The sequence below is a fragment of the Prosopis cineraria genome, unplaced genomic scaffold (assembly GCF_029017545.1).
Source record: "Prosopis cineraria cultivar Desert tree isolate PC_DT_omini unplaced genomic scaffold, ASM2901754v1 PC4, whole genome shotgun sequence".
Lineage (NCBI taxonomy): Eukaryota > Viridiplantae > Streptophyta > Magnoliopsida > Fabales > Fabaceae > Prosopis > Prosopis cineraria.
Window position 1 is genome coordinate 16,257,494 of NW_026555335.1, and position 13,143 is coordinate 16,270,636.

The window sequence follows — 13,143 nt, forward strand, 5'->3', positions numbered from 1 at the left end:
TTATCAGAGAAGCATTTTATAGGATTCTTGGAGGAAATGTCCATGAAAACCAAGCTTAGCTGTCCACAGTTTTAAATTTTGTTTTCTTTACTAGCTTTGTGTTTCGGTGAGTCCCAAGGAATATCTATACATTTTTTTTTTTTGCAAGAAAGTCAAGTAGACAAATATATACAATAAAATGCAAGAAAAAGAAAAATTAAATGACTAAAGTAGCTTTGGGAAAATAATATTGACTAAAGTCAATCCAACTATCTCACAAAGTTACACCAAGCAATAGTTTTATCACTTTAACCATTAATTGACTAGAAATGAACATCAAAAATTATAAAAAAAAATGAAAAAAATATTTTTAATCTTTTTTGAAATTGTGTGGGTCTTTATTTGTAATTTTTGGATCATTTATTATAATTTTTTCCTCCTTTTATCTAATTTTGTATGTTCTTTTTTGTCCTTTTTAAGTCATTTAATAATCAAAATTAACTTTTTTTTAACAGTAAAGGTCAAACTATATTATTTTTAAAAGTTGAGGAAATAATTTGCCTAATAAATTAATTCAAATCTATAGCACTATTAAACTTAAAGTTTAGAGGGTAATTTATTTATATTTTCTAATATAATTTTTTTCCACACACAATTTAAATTCCCACTAGAAAAAACCAAATCTTGATAACCAGAATGAACTACCTTGGCTAATATCTATATATAGATAGGAATTGTTCACTAGTACAAAATATAAAATTTATGGAGTACTTTTTACATCGGTTGGAAGGCAAACGGTGTAAAAAATAAAGGCGGTGGCATTAAGGACTACTTTGGAGCACCTGCACGTCCCAATTCAAGAGGTATAGTGACTAGAGAAGAGCTTGATACATTGATATCCACTGTGAGGCAGTAGACTAAGGATGAGTTTGAAGCTTCATTTGCAGCTCGGCTTCTACAAATGAAAGAGCAAATGAAGGAGGAGATGATGAGCATGATGAGCTCATGATAAGAGACAACTGCTGAACCAGTTCATATGTCTCCTGCATTTCATAGTACAAAAGGGAGTAATATTCTTGAGCATGTGTCAGAGGGTCCTTCTGGTGACATTGATGAACCATGTGAGATATTTCTAGAAGATCCTGATAAATGCCTAGTTGCTCTTGGTAGCATCTATAGCTTGGGGTCAACCATCCACCACAAGCAAATTCAAGATGATCAAGTAAGAGTGGTGGTTGCAGATCCAAAAGTGTCAGATGCTTTGGTTTCATTCCCTACTGATGAGGTGAAGACTGTGGTTGAAGTTGTTGACAATTTTATCCTATGACCCAAGAGACTTGTGAATCTAGTTCAAGCTGTGGTACGAAATTTCATGAATTTTTATTATGTAGCAACTTCCTAATATATGTTTTTTATTAACTATTTCTTGTCTTTTTATTATGTATAAGCTTTCTTTGCCGAATCTCCCAAAGCTTTCACAACCCTCGTTGACTCCGCATCAGCGAATGATCTTAATGGCGTATGATTTATCATTCGAATTCAAGAGTTTAGAAATGGATCCGGAGGTTGTGGGCAAGAAAGACGTGATAGTTACAATTGAACGGGAAGATTTGGTTCGACTTCTATCTAATAATCAGCTTACCACACCACACATTGAACTATTTATGATGTAAGTATATTTTTCTTTAATATAATTGCATTGTTGTAAGTAAACTTAATCATCAAGTTTAGTAAACTAATATAATTGCATTGTTGTAGGTATCTTCATCATTTGTGCATTACATCGGGCAAAGGTGATAAGTTTGGATTCCTTTGCCCTCATCACATGACAGAGAAAGGTAATACTCCAGAGTTAAGGGCCGCATACCTCCAACAGAGAATATGTGAAGTCAAAAAGGACGTTTTTATGGCTCCATATGTGCACTCGTAAGGATCAATTTATAATTAACAGTTTTTTAATATGGATTTACTTTAACTTGTATTATATTTAGTAAGGACCATTGGCAGTTATTTGTTCTTTCAATGAAGAGCAACATTGTCATCTTTTTATGCTCCCTCCATTACAAACTTGGGAAAGAAATGAAGAAGATGATAGACTTGTAAGAATATTTTATTAAACTATTTAATTTAATTTTTTTTGAATATTTTTACTAACTTGGTAATCTTGATCATAGGGCAATGAGAACATATCAAAATGTAGTCTTACAAAAGCATGGACATGAGCTCAAGGATCTCACATGGATTGAGCCAAAGGTGATGCTATACTTTATTAATATGTTCAATTATTAAGATTTCTTACTAATTTTTTATGATTTGTTCTTATATAGAGTCATAGACAACCGGTGAGGACGAACTTGTGTGGTCTATATGTCATGAGGCACATGCTCAATATTATCACATTAGGCATGATCGAATTTACAAAAGAGGTAAATATATATTTTTAAAAATTTTATTTTATTATGTTATTTGAGATTGATTAATATGCCTACTTTATGAATCAAATTTTAGATGTTCGACAATTCGGATGCATTTTCTGAAGCTGAAATCGAAAACATCCGTATACGTTGGGCAACCTATTTTGTGGAGAACTTGTGAGGTTTTTTGTTACTTTTAGACATGTTTTAATTTTGATAGTTGACACAATTTAGATAATTATTAGTTTTCCTAATAGTTAAATAGTTTTGTATAGTTGATAAATACTTGATAAACAATTGTAAATGAATTGAGCTGTCTGATTTGGCAATTTTTATGCACAGTAATGGCAATTTTGACAATTTAGACAATTATTAGTTTTTTTTTAATAGTTAAATAGCTTTGTATAGTTGATAGATACTTGATAAACAATTGTAAATTAATTGGGCTGTCTGATTTGACAATTTCTATATACAGGAATGGGTAAAATTAATAAAATAAATATAGTATAAAAAAATAAAATACTTTTTACATCGGTTATTACCACAACTGTTGTAGAATATAATTTTTTTTACACCGGTTATGGTAATAACCGGGTGTAAAAAGTACACTTTTACACTGGTTTGGATAATAACCAGTGTAAAAAATATTATATTCTACAACGGTTGTGGTAACAATCGGTGTAAAAAGTACACTTTTTACACCGGTTGGGATCTGAACAGTGTAAAAAGGTTAAGTAAATTTTTTTTAATTTTCTTGTATATAATTTTCAACATCGGCTCTATAACCGATGTAAAAAATTTAATTTTTACATAGGTTTATAACCGATATAAAAAGAGGGACTTTCTACATTCCCTGAAACAACATCGTCTCTTTAACCGCTGTAAAAAGTCGTTTTTAACCGCTGTAAAAAGTTATTTTTGTACTAGTGGTTGAAAGCCGTATGAGAGGTAAGTCATCAAAGTAATTTTTCTCCCATTCATAGAATTTGAATCATAAACTTTATTTAAATGATAATAAATCCTTTCACTCAAAGAAACTAGTGTATTATTTCTATCTCACAACTATTGGACTAATAACATAGAATCCAAAATAATCCTTTTTCTGAAAAGACAAATTTATATAAATTAAAGTGTATTTAGTTAGAAGATATTGGCGAGGATGGGAGGGGAGGGAAAATGTCCCCCTCCTCTCATTTGATTAACAAAATTTGGAGGGAAAGGGAGGTAAAATTTTCTTTCCTCCCCTCATTTTGGTCTCGTCCAAATTGAAATTTTTTGAATAAAAACTAATTATATTTTTTTGGATGGGACCAATTATTTTTTGCCCTCATGCCTTTTATTATATTCCATCATTGCCCATGTATAAAAATGAACGAACTGAATCGACTTCACTCCCCAGACTCTTACCAATGCATGTCACTCTCACCGGTATTGAGCTTTTGTTCTGTTCTTGCGTGCTTTTTGTCATATTGCTGATTCTTGTGCGAAATGGTTTTCTGGACTAAATTGCTTTGTAAACTCGGTCATGCGTTAAGATTCTTCATTAAAAAAAAGTTGTTTTCTTGCTTACTATGTAGACCATTATTGTCGTAGTTGTAGTTCCACTTGATGTTGTTTAGCCAGGCGCATTAAATAATAACTTTTTTGAAGGATGAGGTTTCATAAAAAAAAAATAATAGATACAAAGTGAGTTAAAAAAATTACTATTATGAAATTGGTTTATTTCAAAAAAAGTAAAAATTAAATTAAATTTAATATATAAGGCATAATGATAAATTAGTTATTACCTACCCTTTTAGACTAAACAAAAGATCATTTAAAACCTCACCCTTCTAATAAAACCAAACAAGGTGACATAAACCCCCCCTTACCCTCCCCTCCTCTTGAACTAAGCACACCCTTAAATCTCAAGAGCTCATTAGAGTAGCTCACTAGAGTAGAGACATCTCTCTAAAGTCAAAAAACATTCACAAAAAATATCACTCATCAAGATATTTATATTAACAAGGAGATTTGAATCCAAAGATCTTGAAAATTATACGTCAAATCCTTACTAACTAACAAATCTTTATTAGTTTTTTTTTAAGTCTTAATCATAGGAATACAACTAGTGTATGTATTTGGAACCAAATTGCAAATGCTGCCTGCCATTAATCACAGCAGGTGTTGGAGAAATTGTCAGAGCTCACTAATGTAAAGAACACCATCAAATGAATAACCAATACATATCACAAATAGGAATATAGGATATAACAATACCATAGAGTGGTGGGGAAAAAAATTGTAAAAATTTATTACAGTAGCGACCCTTTACAAGTAACGTCATAACCAATATATAAGCAAAATCATTTCCTTATATGCAACCCCAAAAACGATCTGGCATGCTCATTGAGGACGAAATGTAATAGAAACTACTTAATAAAACCAGACCTTAATTCCTTTTTCACGAACTATGTTACTGCTTGACCTTACCCACCATAACAAACTGCACAATGATGACAGACAAACACAAAGGGAGAAGCTGGATTTAAGCAATTCGATATGAGTTCATTTCAGTACTTGAGGCTGCAATGAAGAGGGTTGCTGCTGTTGAGCTTGTCCTTTGGGAGGAATCTTTGATGCCAAAAGGCGTAGTTCATCAGCGATCTCGGTAAAGCTTGGCCTCTCCGATGGCTCTGACGACCAGCAACGTTCCATCAGGAATCTCCATTCCGGGTCACAAGATTCTGGAACGGGAGGCCGCAAAGTGTTGCTCACGATACCCCCTGAATTGTGCGAAGGAAAATTAGTAGGTGCTTTATGCACTAGTTCAAGGAATAATAGTCAAATCGAACCATCATCCAACTAGCCATGGACAAAGCAGTTTTTTAGTATGGTTCAACTGATCAAATTAACCTGGTTTCTAATACTTTAAATTACTGACAAGCAGCTCAATGGCTGAAAGCAAGACAATAAAACATCAAGCATGAATGCATTCTACGGATTACCTATAATAGCACCATAGTGCAAATCAGCATATGGCTCTTCTCCCGTGAGGATTTCCCACATCACAATGCCAAATGAAAACACATCAACCTAACACAACAATATCAGATGACAGGTCTCAAATTTAGAGTATTAATTAGAAACGATCAATCATTTAGTTGAAGCATAAACCTTCTCTGAAACAAGGCTACTACTTCCATTCAGTAGTTCTGGAGCCATCCAAGGCAGTGTTCCTCGCACACCACCAGAGATCAGTGTCTGACATTTCACCTTAGATAGACCCAAATCACCAACCTGGTATTATCAGAAGCACAAGTGTGAAGAAAGTTTGCAGCATGACATGAATAGATACAGGAATAATTAGTGTTGCCAATTGCTTCATGAAAATAATAGTGCTGTTGTATTGTACCATGAGAAGCGCACAACACTGACACTAAAAATCAGTTAAAAGCAATTGATGGAACACCTTGCACTTAATATAGCACATTTCAACCTAAAAGCCTAAAATATTAAACATTTAAGGTGGCAATCATGTGAAGTAGAGAAAGAGAACAAATTACAAAGTACCGGGGCAAAAACTGGAAGAATCAGTTGAGAGTTTTGACTATTTTCTCTTACAATTGTAACAATGGACTTCATTAGTTCCAGTTTGTCCTCAATTTTGGAAAAAAGTGCCATCTCAGATTTCTTCCTTTTTCTGTTGATGTATTTTTTATCCACTTTAATTCATTCTCAGAACACAATTGACCAGACATTAAGCATCTCAAAGTTATAATGTTGATTGTACGCAGTAATCTAGCATCATTTTTTCTGGACCGAATCTCAGACACTTTTCCTTAATTATCTGAATTCTGTTCAAAGTAATGTAACCATCATAACGGGGTACATAACAGAAAACAATAAAAAGAAATACAGATACAAGGAAGAATTAGAGCATCCCAACCTTAAATTGGGATTGAAAAGGGGAAAAAAGAGAAGAACAAAAGCAGGAAAAAACAAAAAGAAACAATATATTCAACAGCGTCATACTTTAAACCCTAACATGAATCTTTAAGCTAAGTCACTTTCAACAATAGTAACCAGGCCCCTTTTCTTAATCAGGTTGGTGCAAAACAAATTAAAAAAAAAAAAACTCTGCAAAAGTGAAGAATTAAAACTAATTTCAAATTCAGAACAATATTCAAAATCCCATATGGAGGAGTTTTCACGAAAGAAATCAAATTAAGGAAAAAAATGAGCCTTCTGTGAAGCAGCACAATGAATTATTTTCTATAATCAAAAGCTAACCAAATTAAATCAATTGTTCTAAATGCCAATGCAATTCAGTAAGCAAATTGATGAGCATGCCATATGTGATCTAGTCACCGTTTATTCATCATTCCCAATCATTAAAATGCATCCATATTCCATACTGCAGCAAGTATCAAACAGCATGTCATCACAAGTATCATATCAAAGAACACAAGCAGTATCCTGAACTGGTAACATGAGATCTAAATTTTTATTGTGCAGATGATCCCCACTATCCATGTGTTCTCGACAGGAAAATACCCAGACATCCCAAATGTCATTAGTCCTTAATCTTTATTACCCAAGTTTTCTCTAGATCCAGTTATACCAATACAACTCTTTCACAACACGGCTCTTCATTTGTTTTTTTTTTTTTTACCAGCTTTTTTTTTTTTTTTAAACCAGCGACTCTGCAGTTTGAACATCAAATATTTATTCTAATAACATTGCCATGATTTGGAAAAGGAATATAAGAAAGAAAATAGGCAAAGGAAAAACTGATATTCATCTAAAAATCGCTATCCAACTATATAAGATCTTCAAGTCATGACAAGTTTGTGTATTTGCATTTGATTTTCATGCTGCCAAAAGAAGACAGCTTAATGCTAATTGAATTAGTTTTTTACAGACATCACTGATGACTTAAAAAAGACGAGTACAAGCTGCACCTGAACAATACTTCATGTGCCATTTTGGGTTTTAATTTATTTAGAAACACCAAGGGAAAATGAGAATATTGTTCCTAATAGCCATGTCGCATCAGGATGCAATGAACCCAACTAATAGCAACCCATGTGATGCCCAATATTTTGACGCTTCTCTGGATGCAAAATTATCTGATTCTGCCGTTTGAGTAATTGCAACACCTACTCAGGATTCTTCCAATTAAGCTATGCAATGTATCAATGCCTTTGTGATTTCCGAATTTTATTATAGTGATTTGTGTTTGTATGATCAAAATGCATGTATACCACATATAATGAAAAAGAAACAAGCTTCCAAAACTCAATAGAGCATATAATAAACCTTGCATATTGGGCGGTGTGGATCTCTGAGATTCACCAGCAAATTGTCACTTTTCAAGTCAAAGTGTACAATATTTTTCCCATGCAGGTATTCCATACCAAATGCCACATCCATTGCAATCAAAAGACGCTTACGCTTGTCAAGATTCCTGATACGAACATGTTAGTATCAAACTTTTATGTGATTCTGGAAACAGTACATTTATTAAGGTAAGGCAAATTAATTGGGAGATTGGGGGAGGATACTCAGTCACAAAAGTATAAGAGGACACCACCTCTCACTTTTCTGCAGGGCATTTCTTAGAGAACCATTGACCATATACTCTGTTACTGTTGCCACAGAACCTCCTGGGCCATCAAGCACAACACCATAGAATGCTACAACATTTGGATGGTGCAAGTCAGCGAGCTTGATTGCTTCGTTCCAGAAGTCAGTTCTCTGTATGATGCACCAACCAAGAATTAATTAACCAGGTTATTTTATTAGTCAGGTAAGGGAATTCAGAATAATGGAAATTGTAACCAATAATAAGAAAGACCCAGACCATGCGCTCTTGCTCAGAAGGCTTTCCAGCAAAGCACCTATCATTAATACGCTTGATTGCTACATCAGTGCCCCTCCATTTTCCATGATATACAGTCCCAAAGGTACCTGAACCTAGTTCTCTTAGCTCTTCAAGATCACAATTCTTTATAATCTACAAAAGACCAAAAGCAACATGTCAGTTCAGCTAATTCAACAACATGAAAGCATAGAAGATGAAATATAATGCCAAAAAAATATCAACCTGCAATCCTCCAAGACCATCTGATAAAGGAATGCCAAAATTTGGCTTTTCTGGAAGCTTGCTCTTGACATCCTAAAAGGGAAGTATATATGATTATACCTTAATTGTAATGAAACCACACCACAAAGAAAGGGGGTGAAAATGTTAATTTGGATATCGTTTCTGCAATTATAGCGCATGAGATAACAAACATATTGAGGAACAAGTAAACAAAATTACCAAAGCTTTAGCTCTATTTAGATCATCTACATCTCCAACATCTTCCCGACTGGACATGTCCCTGGCATGTAAATCAGGACTAGGAGTGCTTGGGTGCAGAACAGAAGCAGCTACACCCTCAGCAACAGCTTGAAGTTCTTGTTTGATCTGGTCTTCGGCTGAGCCTTCAGTAAAGAAACAAGATAATGATTGTGTGATCCACAACTCCAGAACAACAATCAAACGATAATTAACATATATACATATATTAGGAATTTTAAAAAGTTACAGACCCTTGGCTGAATGGCCATGTTCTAAATTTAAACCCTGTTTGAATTGCTGGTAAAAACTTTCCTCCAATTGAGCTTCTAAACTTTGTTCCCCACAGCCGCCAGTGAATTCCTCACCAAAGTGATCCTTAGAAGAATATATTTCTTTCTTTGAAGGAACTCTTTTAGGTCTTGGAGGAGGAAAGTACGTACTATGGTGTACATTCCAGGGATCCTGATTACTGAAAAGTGAGTTTGAAGAATCCTGCACATCTCCAGACCTGATAGATGGAGATATTAAAGATGGTAAATTATCATCCTTGAGGAGGTTTCCACTTTTTGACTGAGGATTTGATCCAGGAATGTCCCAAACAGATGATTGTGCTATCTGACTACCTTCCACTGGCTGGGAGACCAAGTTAACAAATTCATTTGTACGCTCATTAGGGGACTCTAGAACAGGAGTTGTATCACTATAAACAGGTTTATTCACTACCACATCCTGATTAACCCAGTTCTCAACTGGAATCATTTGTTGGCTAACAACATCATCAAAGCATGACAGTGGTGCTGTCCCCATGAATCCATCAGTCGGTGACTGGTTATCTCCTGCCTTTCCAATCACATCTGCGATAATGGGACTCCTCATATGATCAAAGGCATCATGCTTTTGTGTAACGCTCCTCTCCCCTTCGGGCTGTGACTCAAGCTTATAAGAAAGGCCTGTTGCATTAGTGCAAGGCATTCCAATGGGAGGTTCCGCTTTGCTAACGACTCTGGATTTGGTGTCAATCCCTTGTTCAATAGCACTATCCTTCAAGGGTGCAGTCACCATTACCCTGTTTGTTGCTTGAGCTTTTAAGTTTTCCTCCATGGGGAGACTATGATAGCTTAGGATCGAATCAGAAATTGAATTTGCAACACTCTCTCGCTGATCAGGAACCACAGGATCTGAATGCGCATGAGGCAATAATTTCTGACACATATAACAGTCTTCCTCCTTTTGGAATTTCTCAGGGTTCTTACTTGTTGTTGAGGCAACAACCCATCAGACAAAATAACATTCTCTTGTGAAGGAACCTGAACCCAACCATAATTACGAGCAACCACAACAGAAGGAACTTGAACTGGGTATGCATTGTAGTTCTGTTCAACAGGAAGCTGGATGATCTTAGGCCCTGATGTACTTTCATCATTATATTGGTCCAAACGAGTTTGCTGAGGTTGCCTCAATGGTTGCGGAATGTTTGTTCTTACATTAACATGAGAAGCTGATGGAGTCATTGTCATTGGCACTGCGGAGATGAACTGGTGAGAAACAAAAGCTGGAATATTATCATGGAATTGCTGTTGAGTGAAGGCAGGCCCTTGCTTCCCTAAAAGGTGAGAATTTGGGAACCCTCCCTGAGGAGGCAGCTGGACATAATCTGCATGACTCATAACTTCCTGACGCGAATCAACAAAAGGATGCACATAAGGTGCAGGAGGTGAAACGTCCATTCCAGATTGCTGCGATCCGAATTGCTGTTGCTGTAAAGTAAAAGGAACAGACTTTTCTAATTCAACCTCATTCTGGAAAGCTGATGTCTGGGCCGGACCAGACACAGCAACTGGCATGCCCATCGGAACTGCAGAAGCATCCGAGTATACTCTTGGACTTTGATCTGCCACCACCAACTTTGCAGCAGTGTCATGAGAAGCTGCCACATTGTCTCTGGGTGACAAAATGCAAGATGATGGCGTTGCACTTATATCCCCAGGACCAGAAACAGAACTATCAAGAGCATCAGCCGCACTAACATCTGAATTTTGGGTTGAAGCCGCACTTGTGATACTCCCTTTCCTCATAAGCCGGCAATTGACTCCATCTGTAATTCCATTCACAGCGTCAACATATCTCTGGCCACTATCATGTAAATCTACTAGCGGCACCTCACAAGGAGCATCAAGTTCCAATGCAGAAAACAGAAAAATCCTTAGTTTAGCTGAACCATCTGAAGATCTTTCAATTAATTTTTCATACTCATCCATCATATTTTCAAGATCATCTGGGCAAGAAACTGAGACCAATGCATCAAGATCCTCTTCAGGGAGCTGATACTTGATAACCACAGGTTGACCATATGTATCAACCATCTTTTGCATCAGTTCGTTGAAGCTCACATCCCTCTTAACACTAATTATTCTTGTCTGCCCTCCAACATATCTCAACATCCCATCACTAGGTCTAGGTATAATCTTCCCACCGTAACTGCATAAAAACTTCACTTTTCTCCCTGACACGGAGTCATCCCCTCCCTCATCACTAGCAAGATCAGCCCCACTCCGCTGAGTGGGGCTATTACCAAACCCAGTTGCTGCAGTACTGCCTGCCTGATCACTACCAATGGCATTGCCAATTATTCTATTTCCCTGAACAGAGCTACAACCAAATCCGTTAATTGCATCGTTTCCAGCCCTATCCAAGCCACTGCCCCCAGCCCAGTTGCCCAGAATCGTGGCATAACCAGGTCCGTTTGCAACGACACTGCTTGAAATATCAACAGCACTGCCACCAGCCATCCGATTGCCAAAATTAGGACTACAGTTATACCCAATATTAGGATTCATAGCCGTATGCACAATGGACACGCCTGGACGAACGCACCAGGAAGTAGGACCCGATGACATAGTTCCATACCCCACACCAACAAGCCCAGAATCAGACACAGGTGCTGGGTAAAAAATTGGCAAAGTCCCTGGGCTACCGACGTCACGAGCTGGAGTTGGAGGAAAGCATTCTAACGTCCGACCCATGGTAGTCGCCGGTACAATGAGAGGCTCATCAGGTATAGTTCGAGCTACGTTTAACGGTCGCAGATCTTTTGGAACGGAATTTTGGTCAAACGCCATGGCAAAGAAAGCTATTGAGATTAAATTAAAAGAAGATCAAAATCAACCCAAGAAAACAGAAGAAAATGAATTGAAATCAAAATCCAAGGGATTGGGCAAGGAATCGATTGCTACATTCGTATACAGGTTCAAAATCCAGGAAAGTGAGACAAACCCTAGTCAAATTGAGCAAAACAAGGAGGGATATCTGACAAATTCAGAGAAACAGGGATAATGAAACAGAGATGAAGAGAAATTAAATACCAAAAATATTGAACGGCGCAGTAGAAGAGTGATAAGATGGAGGAAAAATATGAGACAGGACAGGTGAGTCGGTGGAGTCCCCAAATGGCAACAGGTAACCGCGAGTCACCCCCAAATCAAGGCTTTTATAGAATCTTCGTTTTCGCAATCTGGCACTCTTTTCCACACTTGCTCTCCGACCGAACCATGCTTACCAGCGGGAATCAGCGTTCCATTCTTTTTCTATTATTTTAATCCCATTTCATCAACTCAGGGACTATATTATTATATATTTTCCCGGGAAAGTGACAGAAAGTGGGGTCGAGGCGATGTGTTCAAAACGGCACGAAGAAGAGGAAGAGCAGGACGAAGAAGGGTCTGAGATTGCAGGGAAAGAGAGAGAGAAAGAGAGGGAAGGCACGTGGACTGCTTCATGCAATTACGAAGTGCTTTTCAAGTTTGAAAATTGGATATCTGAGTGAGTGGGTTTGATGTTGGAAGAAGCCGAGGACGTGCTTCAGAAGCAGAAAATGACATCTTTACTTATTTATGATTTTGGTTTTGGGCCCTCTCGTTAGCACCTTCCCTACCAAATTTTTCCCTCCTCACGAAACCTATGTCCCAAATTTCTTCCTGTTTGTAAAATGGATGACACAGGAAACTGGTGATTTATTTTATTACAAAAAAAATATTTTATTTTCTTTTGAAAAAATTATAGTTATTGAAAGATTTTTCTTTAACTTTTAATGGGAACATAAAAAATTTAACCTTTTAACATTGTCTTTTCATCAAAATCATTAATAATATCTTCTATAATATTATAAATGTACAAGTTCAGGAGGATATTATACTTTTTCCTTTCCAAGTTTTTGTCTGTTAATATTGTATGACTTTCTTTAATAGATAAATATTCTCTATTATCAAAAAACTAAATGCGCAAGATCATTCTAGTTTATTAAACAAAGTGAGATGTTGATGGGATTTACTTGTGAACAATAAATTTTTTAAGTAATATTCAAGCTTATTTGTGTTGTTTAAATTTATTTTTAAAAAATTTTGAGTTCTATTAATTTTAATATCA

The 13,143-nt window shown here is 36.2% G+C and overlaps 1 protein-coding gene across 1 annotated transcript; it reads right to left on the minus strand.

Moving 5' to 3' along the window:
* Positions 1–4,604: 4,604 nt before the first annotated feature.
* Positions 4,605–12,503, minus strand: LOC129309076 (uncharacterized). Its single transcript, XM_054950425.1, is given in 11 exon segments — positions 4,605–5,158; positions 5,381–5,468; positions 5,550–5,672; positions 7,695–7,842; positions 7,969–8,132; positions 8,239–8,391; positions 8,482–8,553; positions 8,701–8,864; positions 8,973–9,971; positions 9,974–11,851; positions 12,084–12,503. Coding segments are annotated over 10 exon segments (3,996 nt in total). The 5' UTR covers positions 11,841–11,851; positions 12,084–12,503; the 3' UTR covers positions 4,605–4,940.
* Between the last annotated feature and the right edge of the window lie 640 nt (positions 12,504–13,143).